This window comes from Coenobita brevimanus, chromosome 110 (genome assembly GCF_032717465.1).
Source record: "Coenobita brevimanus isolate Jiangsu-jjx chromosome 110, ASM3271746v2, whole genome shotgun sequence".
NCBI classification, from domain to species: Eukaryota; Metazoa; Arthropoda; class Malacostraca; order Decapoda; family Coenobitidae; genus Coenobita; species Coenobita brevimanus.
Genome location: NC_137063.1, coordinates 5568688 through 5592524, shown reverse-complemented (window position 1 = coordinate 5592524; position 23837 = coordinate 5568688). Strand labels below are relative to the sequence as shown.

The window sequence follows — 23837 nt, the reverse complement described above, 5'->3', positions numbered from 1 at the left end:
CTTGAAAACATACCTGCATATTCAAAACTATAAATATGAAATTATTGAGATAACAAAATCTCTGAAAAATTCTAAAAAAAAAAAATAATAATCTATCTCTATCTATCTATTGCCAGACGCCTCAATCCCGTTTGGGGTGGCCACAAACAAATCGCCTCCAAGTCGCCCTGTCCCCCGCCATTTCACTGCCCTGCTCCCAACTCACACCCCCCTCTCTCATATACCTCTCCACCCCATCTCTCCATCTCATCCTCGGCCTCCCCCTCCCTCTTTCCCCCTCCACCTCACTCACATACACTCTCTTCGTCAGTCTTTCACCCTCCATCCTCTCCACATGGCCAAACCACCTCAGTGTGTTCCTCATAACGCTTCCTATCACATCCACATCAACACCACAACGCTTCTTTATATCCTCATTCGTCAGCCTGTCTCTCCATGTGACTCCACAGGCTCCTCTTAAATAACTCATTTCCACGGCTCTCACTCTTGACTTGTGTCCTTCCAACAACGTCCAAGCTTCACTTCCGTACGTCAGAGTTGGTATCACAATACTGTCATGTAGTAACTTTTTCACTTCCATGCTCACTTCCCTGTTTTTTATCACTGCTTTCAAAGAACCAGCAGCCTTTCTTCCCTGCTGTACCCTTTCAAGCACTTCACCCTCCAAACCTCCATCCTTACTCATCACACTACCCAAGTAATTAAATGTACTCACATTTTCCAATTCCTCACCATCCAACCTCGCTGTACATTCACTGACTTCTCTCTCAAAGACCATCACTTTACTCTTCCCTACATTCACCTTTAGATTTCGTTTCTTACACACTCTCTCAAACTCATCCACCAAGCCTTGCAGCTCCCCTTCGTCTTCACTCAACAACACAGTATCATCTGCAAACAACAGTACAGGGAGTTTCCAAACACTATCCTCTCTCACCAGGGCCACTCCAACATCCACTACCCTACCTTGTACCTCTTTTATTACCCCATCCATGTACAGATTGAACAACCATGGAGACATGACACATCCCTATTTCAACCCAACTTTCAAAGAGAAAAATTCACTTAGTTCACCATCCACAATAATAATGCTACAATTATACCTGAAACAAGTTATAAGCTACAATTATACCTGAAACACGTTATAACTGAAAAAACTACTGTAACTACAACACAAGATATCTGAATGGCTGCTAGCTTTCCACTGCTTCTTTTTTACCATCATCCATCATCCACCCATTTAATGTAATGGTACCCTGTTTTTAGGGTAGCTCTACATAAAGTGGCATGCCAAATGATTTCCTGTAAACTAGGAAAATATTTACAATGCTGGGTGGTAACCTTATAACCAACTGACACATGTTCCCTACATGACACCAAGTGGGTTGGCGAAGGGTTAGCGCCCCTCCCCAGAAAACAACTAACTAAAAATACAAACGAGAAGCCTCGGACCAGGACTGGCAAAAAAATGAAGACGAAGGACTGAACGAAGGACGTGATAAGGATGGCGATGTGGAATGTAAGGGGTGCAAATGATGAGGTGAAAGAAAGAGAGATTGTCCAGGTGCTTGAGGGTGTGAAAGTGGATGTATGTTGATTAACTGAATCTAAATGGAGAGGTGAAAGTGTGAGAGAATGGGAGTACGGATGGGGTATATGTGCAGGAGTAGGTGAGAATGAGAAAGCAAAAGAAGGAGTGTGTATTATTGTGAGTAACAGATGAAAGGAGAATAAAAGAGAGTATGGATCAGCTGGCTCAAGGACTGTGTGGGTAAGAATGAAAGTTGGATTGCAAACGTGGGCGATTGTGTGCGTGTATGCGCCAAAACCAGATCGTGCAAGCAGAGCGAGAGAAGAGTTCTGGACAAATGTGGAAGTGTGCATAGAAAAGTTTGAAAGGAATGAGAGAGTGTTTTTGATTGGTGATATGAATGGAAAAGTAGGGAATGTTAAGGTGGATGGAGTAGTTGGTGAGTGGGCTGTGCCTGCTGAGACAGATGAGAATGGCAGTGCTTTAGTGGACATTTGTGCCAGGAGGGGGTTGGTGATAGCCAATACCCCCTTCAGGCACAAAATGATCCACAGGTATACATGGCAAGTGATGAGAAGAGTGGATGGTGAACTGAATGAACGGAAGGCAATGACTGATAATGTGTGTGTGGATGAAAGGATGCAATGATGTGGAATGGATGCAAGAGCATATAGAGGTTGAGGGAGTGGACTTTCTGAACACCACTTCGTGGTGGTCAGAATCAAGGTCCAAGTAAAATGGAGAAATAGAAGAAGGGAAGGACGGGCGGAAGGAGTAGATGCAAGGAGAGTGGAAAGGTTACAAGAAGATGAGAAAAAGTCTATCTATCTATCTATAGCCCGACGCCCTAATCCCGCAAAGGGTGGCCGCAGACAAAACGCCTCCAAGTCACTCTGTCACCCACCATTTGACTCCCCTCCCCCCAACTCACCCCCCCCTCCCTCATATACCTCTCAACTCCATCCCTCCACCTCATCCTCGGTCTACCCCTCCCTCTCCCTCCCTCCACCTCACCTACATACACCCTCTTAGTCAGTCTTTCTTTCTCCATTCTCTCCACATGTCCAAACCACCTCAGTGTATTTCTCCTGATCTTTTCAACCACATCCACATCTACCCCACAACGTTCCTTCACTTCTTCATTCGTCAACCTGTCCCTCCACGTTACTCCACATGCTCCTCTCAAGTAACTCATTTCCACTGCTCTCACTCTTGACTTGTTCCCCTCTTGCAATGTCCACGCCTCGCTTCCATACGTCAGGGTAGGGATCACAATACCATCATGCAGTGACTTCTTAACTTCCATACTCACCTCCCTATTTCTCATCACTGCTTTCAGTGTACCAACAACCTTTCTTCCCTGCTGTACCCTTTCACGTACTTCATCCCCCAAAGTTCCATCCTTATTCATCACACTACCCAAGTACTTGAATGCCCTCACATTCTCCATATCCTCACCATCCAACCTCACTGCACACTCTGTGACTTCATTCCTCTCAAACACCATAACTTTACTTTTGTTTACATTAACTTTCAGCTTCCTCCTCCTATACACTGTCCCAAATTCATTCACCAAACCTTGCAACTCCCATTCATCTTCACTCAACAATACTGTATCATCAGCAAACAGCAACACCGGAAGCTTCCAAATCTCACCCTCATTCATTAGGGCCAGCCCCACATCCACTGCCCTACCTTGCACCTCCTTTACAACCCCATCCATATATATATTAAACAGCCATGGAGACATTACACACCGCTGTTTCAGTCCCACACTGAGATCAAAGAACTCACTCAGCTCACCATCCACTCGCACCGTAGCCCTAGCTCCCTCGTACATACTCTTCACAGCACTCAACAATTTCCCCTCCACTCCATATATTCTTAATACCTTCCACATACCTTCCCTATCTATTCTGTCATAAGCTTTCTCCAAATCCATGAAGGCAGCATACACTTTCCTTCCCTTCTCTAGATACTTCTCCACTAAACATCTTAGAACAAATATCTGATCTACACACCCTTTTCCCTTCCTAAATCCCCCTTGTTCTTCTCCAACTAGCTCCTCTGTCATATGCCTAACCCTATCAATGAGTATTCTACCATATATTTTACCAGTCACACTAAGAAGGCAAATACCCCTATGGTTACCACATACTTCTCTCTCCCCTTTTCCTTTGTACAGAGGAACAATTATACCTGATTTCCAGTCCTCTGGAACCCTTCCCTCTTCCCAAGCCAATCTACACAACTTCCATATCCACTCCACAACAATCTCACCCCCATACCTAAGCATTTCACCACACACTCCATCAATTCCTGGGTCCTTTCCCAGCTTAATCTTCTTCATCGCTTCCACTACTTCCGACCTACTGATCTCTTCCTCCCTCCTCTCATCTCTTCTTCTCCCAGCCATTCCCCAACCACTTATACTCACACTGCTCTCACTCTCTACATTCAACAAATCCTCAAAGTGCTCCTTCCATCTCCTCAGTTTCTCTCTCTTCTCCACCAACAATCTATTATTCCTATCTTTCACTCCCCTACTATTTCCCCTTTCACACTGCCTTACTTTCTTTACCTTCTTCCAAAACAATTTCTTACTCTCCCTCCATTTCACACTCAGATTCCTCCCATACTCTTCATCCACTTTCTTCTTACTCTCCTTCACCAGTCTCTTAACCTCCCTTCTCCTGCTCACATATACCTCTCTCTTCTCTCTCTTATCTTCTCCCCTACCTCTACTCGCCAACCATTCACCATATGCCTTCTTCTTTTGTTCCACAGCTTGTTTCACCTCATCATTCCACCATGCTGTCCCTTGCACACCCTTGCATCTCCTCCTCACTCCACAAACCGCCTCACACGCTGCGCTTATCTCTTCCGTGAATATCTTACATACTTCTTCCACCCCTTCCATCTGCTCTAGCTCATACCTTCCCAATCTTTCTTCCACTATACTCTTATACTCTGTCATATATATAAAAGTGGAGGAACGATTGGGTAAATATGAAATGGAACAGATGGGGGACGTGGAAGGTGTGTGCAAGATATTCACAGAAGAATATGTGCAGCATGTGAGGTGGTGTGTGGGGTGAAAAGAAGACAAAAGGGGGTGCAAGGAACAGCATGGTGGAATGAAGAGGTGGGACAGGCTGTGGCACAAAAGAAAAAAGCATACAATGAATGGATGAGAAACAGGGGAGTGGAAGAAGTTGAGAGACAGAAGAGAGTGTTATATGTAGAAAGGAAGAGACAGGTGAAAAGATTAGTAAGAAAGAGTAAGAAGAGAGTGGATGAGGAACTTGGAAGGAATTTGAGTGTAATGTGGGGGGAATGTAAGAAAATGTTCTGGAAAGAGGTAAAGAGAGTCAGACAGGGTGGCAATGAAGTTAGTATGGAAGTGAAAGATAAAAATGGTAGATTACTAGTTGAAATGGGAGAAAAAGTGAGCAGACGGAGAGAACACACTAATGAATTGTTAAGCATAGAGGATGAAAGTAATGCGAGTAAAAGTGGCTGGGGAATGGCTGGGAGAAGGAGAGAGGTGAGAAGACAGGAAGAAATCAGTAGGATGGAAGTTGTGGAAGCAATGAAGAAAGTCAAAATGGGGAAAGCCACAGGAATTGATAGAATGTGTGGTGAAATGCTGAAGCACGGGGGAGAGATAGTAGTAGAATGGATATGGAAGATGCGCAGATTGGCCTGGGAGGAAGGTACACTCCCGGAGGATTGGAAGTCCGGTATAATTATTCCCTCGTACAAAGGGAAAAGGGAAAAAGAAGTGTGTGGTAATCATAGGGGCATTTGTCTTCTTAGTGTAATAGGAAAAGTATACGGTAGGATACTTATTGACAGTGTTAGGGAAATAACAGAGGAGTTAGTTGGAGAAGAACAGGGAGGCTTTAGGATGGGAAGAGGTTGTGTGGATCAGATATTCTTTCTTAGATCTTCAGTGAAAAAGTTTCTAGAGAAGGGAAAGAAGTTGTATGCGGTCTTCATGGATTTGGAGAAAGCATATGACAGGGTGGATAGACAAGAAATGTGGAAAGTATTAAGAATATATAGAGAAGATGGGAAGTTGAAGATTGGGTTGAAACAGGGATGTGTCATGTCTCCATGGTTGTTCAATCTGTATACTGTATGGATGGGGTTATAAAAGAGATGCAAGGTAGGCCAGTGGATGTTGGAGTGGCCCTAATAAGAGAGGGCATTGTTTGGAAACTCCCTGTTCTGTTGTTTGCAGATGATACTGTGTTGTTGACTGAAGATGAAGAGGAGCTGCAAGGCTTGGTGGATGAGTTTGGGAGAGTGTGTAAGAAACAGATTCTAAAGGTGAATGTAGGGAAGAGTAAAGTTATGGTCTTCGAGAGAGGTGAAGTCAGTGAATGTACTGTGAGGATGGATGATGAGGAAATGGAAACTGTCAGTACGTTTAAGTACAGGCATACCCCAGTTTAACAATCTAATTGGTTACGTAAAACCCCATCATTAGGAGGGGTATCGTATACTGGGATACTTTTAACATGTACAGTAAGACCTCACTATAACGGACTAACTGGGGCCCAAACCATTCCGAAAAATGTGAAATTCTGATAAAAGCAACATCCAGACTTCCCCCTGCTAATCCGGACTTCTTCCGATATATCAGATATTAGTCTGGATAGAATGAAAAGTTTTTAAACTGTTCTGACTACCATTGTACTGTGCACTGATAAACATGTCTTTTATTTACCTTATTGTGGTGAACATAGCTGAAGTGGTCAGGCTGTCCGGACTGCTCCTGGCTTTATCGGACTTTTTCCGATTTATAGGAATTTAGTCCAGTAGCTCCTCAAATCCGATAAAAGTGAATTCCGGTCTATTGAAGTCCGTTATATCGAGGTTTTACTGTATTTCAATGTGGACCGATTACTAGCCTTGGTTTTCCCCCCAAACCAAGTCCAAAATCCACCCAGATGAGCCCAAAAACAGGTTTAAAGGCAATTAAAATGGCTTAACAGCTGTCAAGGACGCTAACCTAAGCCTAACACCTGTAAATAACTCACCTAAACCAACAAATATAATCTGAATATCATCAAATATAAGTCTGGAAAACATCAAGCTTAGTAAACTGTACCCCAAAATGGCAATGTTCACCCCACATATGGCTAAAACACATTACTTGAAGTCTAAAAGCAGTTTATCAATCAACCTAAACACACAATTTTAGTCTAAAATATCATCAAAATCAGTAAGAAAAATCAAAACCCATCGTTAAACCGGGTTTGGCCATCATTTGGAGGGGTATGGTGCAATTTCTACCCCCATCGTTAAGCCGGGGTATCGCATCCAGGGGAATAGTATATCAAGGTATTACTGTACTTAGGTAGTGTGATGAGTAAGGAGGGAAGTTTGGAAGGTGAAGTGCTTGAAAGGGCACAACAAGGAAGAAAGGTTGCTGGTTCCTTGAAGGCAGTGATAAGAAACAGGGAAGTGAGCATGGAAGTGAAAAAGTTATTACATGACAGTATTGTGATACCAACTCTACCGTAAGCCTATGGGAAGCTTGGACGTTGTTGGAGGGACACAGGTCAAGAGTGAGAGCAGTGGAAATGAGTTATTTGAGAGAAGACTGTGGAGTCACATGGAGAGACAGATTAACAAATGAGGATGTGAAGGAGCATTGTGGTGTGAATGTGGATGTGATAGGATGCATTAGGAGAAACACACTGAGGTGGTTTGGCCATGTGGAGAGGATGGAGAGTGAGAGACTGATAAGGAAAGTGTATGTGAGTGAGATGGAGGGGGAGAGAGGGAGGGGAAGGCCAAGGATGAGATGGAGGGATGGACTGGTGAGGTATATGAGAGAGAGATGGGTGTGAACTGAGAGCAGGGCGGTGAAATGGTGGGGGAAAGGGTGACGTGGAGGCGTTTTGTTTGTGGCCACCCCATTTGGGATTAAGGCGTCTGGCAACACAGTTACCTCTCAACTAACACGAGTTTAAAAAAACGTGTTTATATATATATATATATATATATATATATATATATATATATATATATATATATATACAGTATATATATACAGTAAAACCTCAATATCATGGACTTCAATAGACCAGAATTCTCTTTTAACGGACTCCAGGAGCTACCAGACTAATTTCCTATATAACGGAAAAAGTCTGATACAGCAAGAAGCAGTCTGGACTGCCTGACCACTTCAGGTATGTTCACCGCAATAAGGTAATTAACTCCTTAAATGCGGATCGTCGCTTTTGCGACGGTCGGCCCAAAGGACAGAACGGCGGATCGTCGCATTTGCTATCTATCTATCTATCTATAGCCCGACGCCCTAATCCCGCAAAGGGTGGCCGCAGACAAAATGCCTCCAAGTCACTCTGTCACCCACCATTTGACTCCCCTCCCCCCAACTCACCCCCCCCTCCCTCATATACCTCTCAACTCCATCCCTCCACCTCATCCTTGGTCTACCCCTCCCTCTCCCTCCCTCCACCTCACCTACATACACCCTCTTAGTCAGTCTTTCATTCTCCATTCTCGCGTTTGCGATTTGAGTTAATTTTGAATAACCGCGGGCAAGCAGGCTCCAGCTGGTATTGTCTATCAGTACCGCCACCCTTGAGCTACGTTTAGCACACTTGACCTTTGTACTACTGACCTCGGTTGTTGCCAAGTTTCATTTTTTTTACCCACCCATGCACCGATGCGCGGCCCTCCCTCGTCGTGCGATATGGCAGCGCGCGGACGGCTCATACGTGTCAATCTGCGCCGTCATCTCGCAAGCACTTTCTGCTATTGGGAAACGCTTGTTTCCCCAGTTGTCACACTGTGATTTTTTTGCGCGGTTTGCCCCTGTTTAGCGTCAGTCCACGCGAATCTTCCACGGTGACACCATGTCAAATTCAAGCTCTTCCGAGTCTGTGCCTTCCAGCCCTCCGAAAAAGGGTTTTGTGACCTCAACCCCGTTCAAAACCTTACCAGGAACTGCTAAGGGACTGAGTGACTCTGCAATAGCCAGTGAACTATTGAAAGCGTCTATGGATTATGGGAGTGACGTCGGTGTTTGGTCAAGCCTGGCAGAGTCTGACAAGCAATCGAGTGCTGAGTCTGTGCCAGAAGTGACTGTTTCTGTGCCAAGCACCTCAACAGGCAAGGCTCCTGTGAAAAGGGGCTTAGAATATGGAAAGGGGGCCAAGAGGAAAAGGAGTGGTGACCCCGGTTCACAGCCATTGTCCCCTACGCCACGTCACGCCACCGCCAGCCCGCCACGCACTCCCAGCCCCATTCTCTCGTCCTCCTCTTCAGCTGCCCTGTCTCCTGAGTCTTCAGAGTCGCCTTCACCACCTCGGAAGGGAAGCAGACCTTCGACTTTACGTAGTAGAGGTTTCCATAGGCCCAGTGTTCGTGGTAGTAGGGCTAGAACTTTGTCCCCTAGTGTAAGGCTAGCTCATAAGGAAACTCGCACTAGGCAACTCGCCAGTCACGCCACCGCGAGTGACCTTGAACCCTCTGATAATCTCCCCACCACCACCACCACTACACCAACACGACCTAGGACAGCCTCTGCCTCACGCACTGTCTCACCGCCTGCCTCACCCACTCCCACACGACCTGCCTCACCCCCCGCCGCCCCCAGCACCTCCCAGCCTAGGCAGGGCACTCTTGATGCCTTCGTGTGGTCAGAGGGCTCAGATTTTGTGCCGGAAGATCTGTCCTTTGATGACAGTGGGTGTGGAGTTCAGGCTGACTTCCCTGTCCAAGAGGATGATGAATGCTTGGACTACCTGTTGGCCTTCCTTGACAACGAGGTAATGGAGCAGATTTGTACCGAGACGAACAGGTACGAGGGGCAATCTGCTGCAGTTCGTGAAGGAGAAGGTGAGGCGGCAACGCCATCCACGTCGCGGATGGCAGCATGGGTGCCTCTAACAATCAGGGAACTCTTTGTATTTATTGGGTTGATGTTATTGATGCCCCACAATTGGAAACATAAGCTGGAGGAATACTGGAGTTCAGACGATCTTTGCCCAACACCAATCTTCAATAAATACATGAGCCGCAATCGTTTTAGGCAGCTCAGGACTTACCTTCACTTCGCGAACAATGATGAGCCTTCCCGAACTGACCCATTATGGAAAGTGAGGGGAATCCTGAACTTGATCAAGGATAAGTTTACGAGGTTCCTGCGCCCTTTCAAGAAAGTGGTGATTGACGAGTCCTTGGTTTTGTTCAGGGTCCGTCTTTGGTTTGTGCAGTATATTCCAAGCAAACGGCACCGCTTTGGAATCAAGTTTTTCGTGCTGTGCGACTGCAAGATGGGGTTCATCTTAGACTTCGTGATTTACACCGCCAGCAATGTCGATTTGGACAAGACTGACCCCCTTGGATTCTCTGGTTCTGTGGTGAAAGTGCTTTTGGAAAAGTACTTTGGCGAGAATCATGTCCTGTATACGGACAATTACTGTACAGCTCCTAAACTCGCCAAGTACCTTTCTGAACACGGCATCGGATCATGTGGCACTGTCAGGAGCAATAGGGCACACTACCCTGCCTTCCCCGAGGCTGAAAAATCAAAGCGGGGAGACGTGCACCTGAAGAAAACTGACAAGATGCTTGCGATCAGGTGGCATGATAAGAGAGTCGTGAATGTGCTCACCACAGTACACAAGGGGGAAATGCTGGCCACAGGGAAGGTTGACAGAAGGACTGGCGAGCCTGTGATGAAGCCTGATGCTGTCATTGACTACAACGTCAATATGCGGCTGGTGGACAAGTCTGACATGACGATCGGAGAGATAGACTGCCTGAGGAAGAATCGTCGTTGGTACAGGAAGGTGTTCTTGCACTTGATTGATATGTGCATGCTGAATGCCTTCATCCTGTATAAAATCAAGAACAGGAAGCCAGCAAACTACTCTCTCCGAAGATTTTCTAAGACTTGTGTCTACCAGCTGCTTCAGCATTATGGCCAGGTACTTGCATCAGGTCCCAGGCGCCACTCACACACACCTCCAGACCACCTACAGTGCCAGGACTACCTTCAGCAACACCGCCTGGAGCCACTGCCTAGCACTGCCAAGAGGGGAAAAGCACTCAGGAGGTGACTTGTGTGCAGCCACACTACCAGGCAAGACAGAACATTTAGGCACACCTCCTTGCAGTGCAAAGAGTGCAAAATTCCCCTCTGCGCTTACCCGTGTTTCTTTGACTACCACAGCCTGACTAGATATTGAAAATAAGGGTAAGAATCTTGAAAATAATACTGAGAGTGACAGTGATACTAGTGTTTAGTTTTCTTTTACGTACTGACAGTGACAGTCTGATGAGTGTAAATTAGTGTGTGTAGTTGTAAAAGCACTGACAGTGACAGTGATTTCAGTGTAAATAATTGTACATAGTAATAATATAAGTATTGAGAGTGACAGTCACTCCAGTGTAAGAAGTTGAAAGCATATGTTTCTATTCTATGTTTTGACAGTGACAGTTTGTTGTGTAGAAAATATTATTTTTATAACAATGGACAGTGACACTGATGAATAAGGCAAAAAACGGACAGCTAGAGTGAAAGTGAGCGATAGAAATGAAGTGCGAGTGGCCGACCGGAGCGAGAATAAAGTGCCTGCCGTAAGGCTGAATAAACTCGCGCCGCGGTGGTCTTCCTCATTCCCGATCCACAATACTGGCAGTGACAGTGATTTTTATGGCCGTAATAGTGACAAGCGAACGTTTGCGAAGTACTATGATGGAAAATAATGTAGTATACGTGTTTTTAGCCGTGAAAAGGCAAATGTGTCAATAGTGATGGGAAGATCGCCGCCGCGCTGCATGTCGGCCGTGCGCTCCGTTCATTATAGCCTTATTTTCAGTGCTTATTGTACAAATACGGATTCCAAACAATCTGTACGTTGTTGTATAAAGTGTACTGTGACAGATTGAGGCTGTGGTAGAAAGAAAACCGGGTTTCTGGAGGTGTGAAAGTGAAGACTTTGTTACCCAACTTTGCAAGTCTTCACAAGTCCTTTGGTAGTCCACGAAGGCTCAACATGTGTCTCAGGAGAAAGCTGAATGTAAGTACTATATGCCATAAAAATTTTAATGCTCTAGGGTTAATCTCTGATTTTTGGCAAATATTTTCCCACAGGTACTCAGACCCCGCTACAACCCCGCCACAGCGGGGGGATCGGCCGTACACAGCCGCGTTTTAGGGGTTAAAAGACATGTTTAGCAGTGTACAGTACAGTATTATTATATATATTATACCAATTGATTAATATAGTGAAGTTATAACATAAAACAGAACCACAATGTTAGTCAAAACAGTTTAAAAACCTTTTGTGAGATGCGGACTAATGTCTGATATACCGGAAAAAGTCCGGATTAGCAGGGGGAAGTCCGGATGTCGCTTTTATCAGAATTTTGCATTTTTCGGAATGGCTTGGGCCCCAATTATTCCATTATAGTGAGGTCTTACTGTGTGTGTGTGTGTGTGTGTATATATATATATATATATATATATATATATATATATATATACAGTAATCACTCCAATATCCGACGTAATAGAGCCATAGGTAGGTCCGGATATTGGTTCTGTCCGGATATTGGGCCCCAGCTTATGGACCCTAACTCAGAGAAACACCTATACAACTCCCTCTGGACATGCATAGCACCTATTTAAGATCCAAATCACACCAATAAGGCACATAAATGACTGAAATAAATGCAAAGGAAACATAAAATGAGGGTTTAGAAGTAGGTTCATACAATAATAAACATTCTGGTGACTGGCTCCTGGACTGGTACTTATGGACCCTAACCTAGCCTAACTCAGAAAAACACTTTCCTACTGCACATGCCTAGCTCTTAACACCCTATTCACACCAGTAAAAGACATTAAAGAGTGAAATGAGGTAAGTATAATTTTGCATTTTTTCGGAATGGCTTGGGCCCCAATCATTCTTATGTCCGGATAGTGGGGATGTTCGGATATTGGGCGTCCGGATATTAGAGTGATTACTGTATATACAGTTGGCGCAATGGAAGTCTGGACCCTCTAATTCGCACCATATATTTGGTAGGGTCCAAGAAATATTGTAGGAAAATTCCTATAGTCGGTGGATTTTTTTCTGATGGCTTCTAGCAACTTTATAGGCTTACCACCAAATGCTGTGAGATTATGAGCTCAGTGCCTGCCTGACTTTGGATGGGAAAGCACATCAGATTTTCTTGTCCTGCCTGGCACTTGTTAATATCAAAGCTCTCGTTTTCACACCCTCCTCTGCCTTAGTGAATCATTGGAGATGGGTCCCAAGCCATTAACCCTTTAACCGCGGGCATTGTTTTGCCCCGACTGGCCTCTCCCGCGGGGGTTCCAGCCAAAACGTAAACAAACTTTAAACCTTTATAACTCTGCACAGAATAAATCTAGAGCGAAAAATAAGGTACCATTAGAAAGTACTAACCTTCGGCTTTGCAATGATGTGGGTTTCATGATTTCGTTGACTATCACTGGATGGGCAGTGCCATTAGAAGTGAGCGATCTAAAATCACTATTTTTCGCTCACACACCATTACCTTCGCTCACACACCATTACCAAATGCCTACCTCATTCTGATAATAATACTATAAACATATATGAACACTGCACATACAATAAACACCCACTCTGTGTTCACTGAGGCAGGTAAAAGGCACTGTAATTGCTCGCACTTCACTGCCACATCAGCGGTGTTGTAATCACTATTTTTCGCTCACACACCATTACCAAATGCCAACCTCATTCTGATAATAATACTATAAACATATATGTACACTGCACATACGATAAACACCCACTCTGTGTTCACTGAGGCAGGTAAAAGGCACTGTAATTGCCTGGACTTCACTGCCACATCAGCAGTGTTGTCACTCACACAGCTGGACAGATACTGATGCGCGTTTGGTCAGGGGTGGGGTGGGGGGCCCGGGGGGTGGGAGGTGGGGGCCCAAGGGGTGGGAGGAGGGAGGTGGGGGTCGGCTGGAGTGAAAGAACTTAATAGCTACTCTCCCTTGAAACAATTGGCGCACGGAAAAAACGCGCGGTATTCAAAATATTCACAAACATTCGAGAATGACACCCGCGGTTTGGTCCAGTTTTTGCAATGTCATTCTGGGATGACACCCGCGGTTAAAGGGTTAACTGATGTAGAAAAAGCCCAAATTTTAACTATGAGAGAGGAAAATGTAAAAATTAAGGATATTTGTATTCAAACTGGGCGAGGAAAATCTGCCGTTATGGCACTGCTCACTGCTGCCCGCCACCTGCCAAAAAACACAATTCCCCAACATAAAGACAGGCTAGGACCTAAAAGGAAGACATCACCAACTACAGACAGGTTACTGAAGCAAGCTGTGATAAAAGACCCACGTTTGACTGCTAGACAACTGAAAGATATGTACCTAGAATTGCTGAAAGATGTGTCTGAAAGAACCATACAGCATCGACTTCAGAAAGACTTCAAGATCCCCAGCCATACTGCTGCACTGGAGCCTCCCCTTAATTTTTACATTTTCCTCTCATAGTTAAAATTCGGACTTTTCCTACATCAGTTAGTGGCTTCAGACCCATCTCCAATGATTCACTAAGGCAGAGGAGGGTGTGAAAACGAGAGCTTTGAAATTAACAAGTGCCAGGCAGGACAAGAAAATCTGACATGCTCTCCCAACCAAAGTCAGGCAGGCACTGAGCTAATAATCTCACAGAATGTGGTGATAAGCCTGTAAAGTTGCTAAAAGCCACCAGAAAAAAATGCACCGACTACAGGAATTTTCCTACAATATTTCTTCGACCCTACCAAATATATGGTGCGAATTAGAGGGTCCAGACTTCCATTGCGCTGACTGTATATATATATATATATATATATATATATATATATACATATATATATATTTGTATATATATAGATACTGGTAGATAGATAGATACAGATAGATACATATATAAAAACATATATATATATATATATATACAGTAATCCCGCATTTTTTGCGGATTTTTTGTCTACGGTTTTGCCCTCTCGCGGATTTTCTTAGCATTAATAAGTTCAACAAAAATATCCTTGAATATACAGAAAACAAAAAATTTGAAATTCCCGCAACTTCCAATTGTAGCGCGGTAAACTCACGCCACCCTCTGTCCCTTTCCTGTGGCCCCTCTGCCAGTGTTACCATATCTAGCATAATTTTATTCTTTTAGCATAATTTTGATCAAATTTTCGAGTCTGGAATATTTTTTAGCATATTAGTTTTAGAATCATTCTAGCATAATTTAGAATGGAATGGAATATTTTTGGAATAATTTTATAAAAGCTACAAATCAGAGAGAGAGAGAGAGAGAGACGAATAAGGTAAGAAGATGTTTGAATAGTTGGTTACTTTCAGTTTGGGCTTGGTTGGGTTGGATTAGGTTAGGTTAGGTTGGATTAGGTTAGGTTAGGTTAGGTTTTAGGTTAGGTTCGGTTTGGTTAGGTTAGGTTAGGATAAGTTTGAGCTTTGTACTTTACCAATGAAACCTAGGTTTTTCCGATGGATTTTGGTATGATTCATTTGATTTTCAGCTTCATTTCAGTCGGAAATGACCATTTTCTGTGTTTCCCCCCCTCCCTATAACCCCCGATTCCCCAAAGATCCCCCATTATTTCAGGGGGATGGGGGGGGGTCATATCTCAAAATCTGGTTATTTCCGACGGAAATGATGCTCAAAATCGAATGAATCACATCAAAATCCATCAGAAAAACGTAAGTTTCGTGGGAAAAAGCAGTATGGGCAGAAAACCGATATTTACCCTCTTACTGTATGTAAGTTCATTTTAATATTTTCATAGTAAACAATACATAATTAATATGTTGAACGAATATGTATAGAATTTTATCATTTAGCTTCAAGTTAGCATAATTCATTTTTTACTTGGAACAAATTTGCTCAATCTAGCATAATTTTTTCATTGCCCTAGCATAATTTCGTTGTTTGGATATGGCAACACTGCTCTCTGTCCCGCATTCCTCAGTCCACGCCTGACTGTCTTAAGTGGCTGGTGTGCTTGTAACCACACTATGATATGAGCCTCTTGCCTCCCACTTGCTTTCCACATGGCCCCAGGACGTAAGCCAGCCTCACCAAAGGCTAATAATACAATTAGTAAGAACTCCAAAGTGACAAAACGATCAAGAAAAGTTATGACCTTAGCAGAGAAAATTGTGTTACTGGACAAGCTAAGAAACGACCGTGCGAGTGTTTGCTATCACCAGTTAATGCATCTTTTTATTTTGTACTGTTTTGTGAATAAATGTGTAGATAATTGTGTATTACAGTACGGTGTTTACGTTTTTCCTTCATAATGGAGTATGTGCTTTCAATCTTGTAAGAAGGTATTTCGGGATGAGTATGGAGGTTTCGGGACAATTCGCAGTCACAACAAACACAAAACAATTCGCCTTCATTAATGAAGATAGCTATGGGTGACGCTAGAATATAATTCAAAGGCGACTACAGCGAGGAAGAAACAAGTTAATTATTGACTAAAGGTGCAACTAATAAGTAATATCCAGAACCTACGCTACTGAACATAGACTTTGCTGGATCCCTCTGAAATATAGTTATTAAAGTATTGATTAATTAATAATAAGTATATTGATGAAAGTACTGATTAGTATATTTATAGAATGGCGGGGAATCGTCCAGGGTGCGAATTGTTCTGAAGGGGAATCGTCCATGTTTTGACGGGGAATTGTCTGACGGCAAATTGTCTCGCAATCAGTATGGACGTGGACTGTGTGATGGGCAGCATGGTGGATACAAGTGTAAGATTCAATTGTTAATAGAGTATTCGCGGAATTGAATTTTCGCGGGGGTTACAAGAACGTAACCACCGCGAAATATGCGGGATTACTGTGTATATATATATATATATATATATATATATATATACTGTATATATATATATATATATATATATATATATATATATACCTGTATGTATAGAGTAAACCCTCTCTAATTCGAACCCGTATCATTCGGAAATTGGTTAATTCAGATCTTTTTTGACCACCAGACAAACAATTTTAATTCGGATAGAAATTCGAAGTAAGCGAGACAAGTCCAAAAAGGGTTCCAGTGATAAGTGGATGTGAACAGTTTTTGTAGTGATAAGTGTAGTAATAAATGTAATTTTTAAGAACTGTACAGTACGGTACGTCAGGTACAGTTAAGTGTACTCTACTCTACAACTGCGTTGCAAGACTTCATTGTCAAGGTTTCACACTATTTTATTTATTGTACTATGCACTCTTTGAGAATAAAGTAATAATATGCTGTACTGTTCAATGTTTGTGAAAAAGCCATGTTTTATTGAGTGTGGGTTTGATTTGGGGATAGGTGCAAGGTAGGGCAGTGGATGTGAGGGTGGCTCTCATGAATGAGGGTGAGATTTGGAAGATTCTGGTGTTGCTGTTTGCTGATGATACAGTATTGCTGAGTGAAGATGAATGGGAGTTGCAAGGTTTGGTGAATGAATTTGGGACAGTGTGTAGGAAAAGGAATCTGAAAGTTAATGTAAACAAAAGTAAAGTTATGGTGTTTGAGAGGAATGAAGTCACAGAATGTACAGTGAGGTTGGATGGTGAGGATATGGAGAATATGAGTGCAATCAAGTACTGTACTTGGGTAGTGTGATGAGTAAGGATGGAACTTTGGGGGATGAAGTGCATGAAAGGGTACAGCATGGAAGGAAGGTTGTTGGTTCACTGAAAGCAGTGATGAGAAATAGGGAGGTGAGTATGGAAGTTAAGAAGTCACTGCATGATAGTATTGTGATCCCTACCCTGACGTATGGAAGCAAGCCGTGGACCTTGTAAGAGGGGAACAAGTCAAGAGTGAGAGCAGTGGAAATGAGTTACGTGAGAGGAGCATGTGGCGTGACATGGAGGGACAGGTTGACGAATGGAGAAGTGAAGGAACATTGTAGGGTAGATGTGGATGAGAAGATTAGGAGAAATACACTGACGTGGTTAGGACATGTGGAGAATGGAGAATGAAAGACTAAGAGGGTGTATGTAGGTGAGGTGGAGGGAGGGAGAGGGAGGGGTAGACCGAGGATGAGGTGGAGGGATGGAGTTGAGAGGTATATGAGGGAAGGGGGAGTGAGTTGGAGGGAGGGTAGTCAAATGGTGGGTGACAGAGTGACTTGGAGGCTTTTGTCTGCGGCCATCCTTTGCGGGATTAGGGGGTCAGGCTATAGATAGATAGATAAATTTTGTTAATAGGAGCTCTCTTGCAGTTTGTCCAAAAACTTTTAACCTTGAATTTTAAAACTGGTATTATTTCATAAATTGCCAATATGCAGTTCAGGGATATTAACACCATAAACGCATAGCATATTACATAAAAATGCTAAAGGACCCCCATAACCCCATTTGGAAATCGATATATACAGAAATAATGAATTTAATTAAAATTTCCCAAAAAACCATACCTTGGATGTTGACTCGGACAGTCCATGTAAAAAATGCGTGCATTCGTAAATGTGTTTATCCCTCTGTCAACTGCACATGCATCTGCTAGGTCTGTTTCACCCACTCATAGGCATACTTTATGTCACGTGATTTTATTGTACCGATCTATTTCAAGTGTGGTCTTTGATATTTTCTGGGTGGAAAATTCAAATCCTTCTCACTTTGGCTTCCGATGAGGTAGGACGTAATCTGAGCATCGAGTGTAATATTAATTATTTATGCGTTATTAAGCATTTCCACTCGGAACCGTAGGAAGCCTTTGAGTTATTGAGAAAACACGGTGCATTTATTCTGGTAATTTTTGATGGCATTTGAGTGATTTTGACCTTCATTTTTGTCGGAAATGCTTCATTTTGCCTCTTTTCCAATCACGAACTATGATTGGATGAGGAGGTGAGAAGAAGCATTCTCCTCAGAAAACGAAGGCAAAAATCACTCAAATCGCATCACAATCCACCAGAAAAATATACTGCACAACCTAGACCATTGTATCTCTAAGGTAACCATTCCACTGCAGCACATTAGGTTGGGTTAGTTTAGTCTGTTTGATTATATTAACCAGTTGTGTGGTATATTTTTGCGGTGTTTCTTTTATGCAATTTCGGTGATTTTTGCCTTCATTTTCTGTCAGTTAAGTTAGGTTTGGTTAGTTTAGGTCTGTTTGGTTTGATTATCTGGTTGTGAAATATATTTTTCTGGTGGTTTTTGATGCGATTTAAGTGATTTTTGCCTTTGTTTTCTGTCGGTTAGGTTAGGTCTTTGATTAGGTTTGGTTAAGTTAGGTTAGTTTATGTCTGTCTGGTTAGGTTAACTAGTTGTGCAATATATTTTTCTGGTGGTTTTTGATGCGATTTGTGTGATTTTGCCTTCGTTTTCTGTCGAAAATGGTTCATTTCACCTCCTCATCCAGTCAAAGTTCATGACTGGAAAAGAGGCAAAATGATGCATTTCCGACAAAAATGATGGTCAAAATCACTCAAATCTCATCAAAAAATGCCAAAAAATATACTGCACAACCTGGGGGGTGTACTGGCGACTTGTAAAAATTTACCTTAAAACCTACCGTAAGCTTTACCTAAGTGGAAAACTTACTGTTGATGTAACTCCGAGCCATCATATAATACTTCCAATACAGAATTTTCGGCAGGAACTTCCAGTCGTATGTCAGCCATGATTCCCGGTCTCTTCTACTTCTTCAGGGAATATTTCTTGATAAGACAACGGTTGTTTTGCAGAATCCACGTTTTATGACCAGCCTGATACGCAAGTATGAAGTTTTCTAGGCACTAATCTAATCCGTACAAACCACCAATCACTAAGACGCCGCTAGTAGTCACAGTTTTCGTTTGTTTACATCTCATCTCGAGTCGAGACTTAATTTCGTACCCAATGTATTAAGTAATGTACAATCCCACAAATCTATAATTTGTGCCACTTGGGGAAAACTGTACAGTACTATACTCTAAATATTATTGTGTCGAACACTAAAGTGCCATAGTAATAGCACATGGGTGAATATGATATTCACATCGCATAACTCACGGCGAGAACACCGAAAGGTCCTATCCAGGACCCATACACATAAATTCAAAATACTCGTTCGCCTACGAAACATATCTTCAGTTGACCCTGTTATAGACAGATGGAGAACTAGAATCACTCAAAAGAGATGGCACTGAAATACTGTATTTACGATGCAACTGTGAAAGTGTCTTCAATCCACTACCACCGGGGAAAAAAAAAAAAAAATGAACGACAGCCTGGATTTCGTTCTGGAAGGGAGCTTGAATTGTGGTTGTCATGCCTAAAACTGCTTAGAAAATCTTACAATAGTCGGCTGTATAGGCTACTATAGACCAATAAAAAATGCATCTTGTGTTAAAGAGTAAAGAAAACAACCAAGAAAGTCACTAATATTCCAATTAATAAATAAATATACTAAATTGCTAAATGACTATCCGCTCAGACTATACTGCTAGACAGGGGGGCCTCGGCAACTCACTCCCCCCACCTTCTTGGCTGCACCCATGGAGATGAAAACATGAAATCTAGCCTTGTTTATCACAAAGACCCCTACCCATGCTCCTAACCCTCCCCGTAATCTCACCATTTGAGCTTTACAGTAATGGTGCAAATTCTGCAGAGCAGCAAGACATGTGACTTGGAAAAGTTTACATTATCGTAGTAGTCCGAACTCTGCAGAGCAGCAAGACATGTGGCTTGTAAAAGGATATATACGAGTTCCTCGCATACCTTTTCTCCTTTCCATCCGGCTTTTCTCTCGTTGTTTAGTGACAGTTATCTCTCGTGGGTTTTTCCTGCTCCTTAGAAAGATTATTTCCCTCCCCTCTCCAAAACCTAGGAACTCTCCCTTGCCCATCTTTTTACAGACCTATCATATTACTGTCTAATGTGTCCAAATTCCTTGAGTGCAGAGTACCTGTTGCCTGGAACTTTGGCCATCTTAGGGAGGCGCAGTGTGGGTTCAGGTCTGGTCATGGAACCACGGTACCACCTATTCCCTCTTCTAAATTAAGCACATTTCCCACACTTACTGCCTTCATTATTTCCTCCTGGCAGCCACTGAGGACTTTCACGTGCATTCATCTCTGCTGGGCAGACTCGACTGTACCCTGGGAGTGACGGTCCCAGTCTTGGCTTAGGTGCAGAGATCGCACCTTCTCTCGCTTCCTGTGAGCAATATCTTGTCCCCTTTACGGTCCAGAAGTGTGTCACAGGACTCTCCTAAACAATATCCTTCTTTTGGACATCCCCTAACTATAGTCCCCTGGGGGATCATTCCTTATCTGTGCTGACAACGTTTCCCTCCTCTTCATGTCAAACATTTCAGAGGATGCTCAGTCCTGCAGCAGGAAGTTGACAAATTTTTGCTACCTGGCTTCTGATATGGGAATTCATGTTTGCTGTTCATTGCCCGTGAGAGATGGTCTAATGTACGTCAACTGAGGAGGCTCCCAGGACTCTTGGAGATCAGAAATAATGGCACTCCCTTTCCCATACAAACCAGACACGAGCTTGGGCGGTCTCAGGCTGACCTGGGGTTATCATATAGATTACTTCTGATCCTCTTGTCTCCGTCGGTTGAACATCATGCACAGTATTGCTGACATGTACTTAGAAGTTCACAAGGAAATGCTGCTCTGCCCCTGTTCAGCATTTATTCTCAGTCATCGCTTTTATGGGATCCCTGCGCACGGCTCTGCCTCCTCCCCTCAGCTAAAGAAACTGCCTATGAAAACGATAATGTTCGCATGTTGGGTTTCCTTCTGAAATGGAAACCAACCAGCAAGCCAGAAGGGTTGCCAGAGTGGCAACTTTGGGAGGTATACTACCTCCTACGGCAGCCCCCCATAAATTAGATTAGGCTTGCCCACCCCATTTAAAAACTGTATAACCTAACGCCTCTTGTATTTGTCACTTGATATTTCGTTTATCCTACGTGTTGCTCCACAACTACTTGTGTTTGTTTTGATATTATGTACGTGTATAAATATTTATTTATTTATTGTGCTCACTAACCCTCTCTGAAGCTTTAGATTTCCCGCACTTACCACGATTAATCATATTAAATGATTTTAAAAAGAACGCTGCAGTGATATTGCGCAATAATGTATATACATTTATATATAGGAATCCATTTTACAATATTTATAGTTATCGATAATATTTAGGGTTGAAGTTTTTTTTCCTTTTTTTATGAATGACTAAAGGTTCTGTGATAAGTTTAAAGCCCATAAACACTGTCGAAGTCGTGCGACGGACCTTCGCACTTGTGACCACTTTACCAAGAACCATCATATCTAGGCGTGAAATGGAAAAAGAATCTTCAAGGTAATACTTTTCTGTATGATGTACTTTTTGCTTTATCGTACATCTTGTCCTTTTCAGGATACATTCTCAAACGATCAGCTGGCCGTATGTAAGTGACCATATTTATGAAAATGGGTAATGTATGAACATTTTTACGTGTATGTTTTAAGAATTTTTGAAATTAGACAAATCCTTAACCATTTTTTAACACTATTTTCAGTGTAACGAGAATTATTTTAACAGTACAGTTGCAAACCCAACTATATATACATATATATATATATATATATATATATATATATATACTGGAGATAAATTTGTTGGCTGTGTTGATGTTGAGTAAAAAGATAAGATCAGTTAGTGTAAAGGTTAGAAATAGTTACCTTGCACAACATATATTTGTATGTGGTTGGTTGTATCGAAACTCTGAAACTGCCATTGGAAAGCTGTTTAAAATTCTGCCTCAAGACTTGTTCTTAAATAATACCCTACTTACTTGCAAGCAAGGCTTTGAACTTATGCCTAAAGACTGAAAATATATTTACACGTTTTGATTCACAGTGCACAAAAAGTAGTCAGAGTCACACCTTTTAAAATTGTTTTGGATTCAGGAACAAAAAAATTACCAATTGAAGTCCAGTGATGTATGCTGCATAACCATGAACACCATCTTGAGTGGAAGGGGGAGTTGGCCAAGACTGAAAATATTCACTAGGTAGTGGTGTATACAGTATATGAATCTTCTTGGAATGAACGTGAAACAGTAAAGGCAGTTTACAGTTTTTGGTACTGTATACAACCTGATCTTTGGATTAACAGTTTGAGACAGTCTTACCTCACGATTTTCAAAAAGTATGTTTGACATTGTCTTGTGGATGTTTTCATACAACTTTCCCATTGCAAATGCATCATTTAGTACTTAATAAAGAGGAGAGGGGATTCTCCACCTCCTGTCTTTGTTCTTTATTAAAATGATCCAGTCTAACTTAGCAGTCTAACCTAAACTTACCTAACCTAATTTTAACAAATATGATATCAGGTGTTGTTAGGAACTGGAGAATCCCCCACCTTAATTACTAAGGACTTATCAAAGCATTTATGTATAAAAAGATTTATTGAGAAGAACCCCTAATTCAGCCGGTGAAAAAAGGGGGGGGTAAGGCTGTCCAAAACTGGAGGACATGTAACATATTTGGGTATTCTATAACAGTTATTTTTTTTGTACAAGTAAGTCTTCATCATGTAGAGGAAATTTGCATTGTAAGAGTAGCCTGGTAGTGAAAGAGATGAAGAAGAGAGGGAGTCTTTCTGGAATGATATGTCTGCAGAGTTTTGGAGCGAATGTGAATGTGGTAATGATGGGAGATCTGAATGCTAGAGTGGGAAATGTAGCAGTTGAAAGTGTAGTTGGTATGCATGGTGTGCCTGGAAGAAATGAAAATGGGGAACGAATGGTAGCGATGTGTGTTGAGCGAGAGATGGTGATTGGAAATACGCTGTTTGAGAAGAAAGATATTTATAAGTATACATGGGTGAGACAGGAGGATGGAAGGGTTGTTGATAGAGCTTTGATGGACTATGTGGTTGTGTCTAGGAATGTAATAGGAAGATTGTTGGATGTGAGAGTTCTGAGAGGGGAGGGTGGAGGTATGTCTGACCACTACCTGGTGGAGGGAAAGTTAAGAGTAGGTAAGAGATGGGTGAGAGCTAGGAGGGTTAGGTGTGGCAGGGAGGTTTTGAAAGTGAGTGAGTTGGATAAAAGAGAGAGAAAGATAGAGTATCAGGAGAAAATGAAAGATGATTGGAATGCAGTGAAAGATCAGGAAAATGGCAGTGTGGAGGAGGAATGGCAGTTGTTTAAGAGTGCTGTGGTGGGGCATGCAGAAGAGGTGTGTGGTGTGAGACATGTGGGTGGTGGTG

At 42.6% G+C, this 23837-nt stretch overlaps 1 protein-coding gene across 1 annotated transcript in view; it reads right to left on the bottom strand.

The window, feature by feature from the left end:
• Positions 1–19311, bottom strand: part of MED17 (mediator complex subunit 17) — an 86181-nt gene extending 66870 nt beyond the window's left edge. Inside the window, exon 1 of the mRNA XM_080286188.1 lies at positions 19179–19311. Coding sequence (XP_080142314.1) covers positions 19179–19258 — 80 coding nt within the window. The 5' untranslated portion in view covers positions 19259–19311. The remainder of the gene's footprint in view (positions 1–19178) is intronic.
• Positions 19312–23837: the final 4526 nt, after the last annotated feature.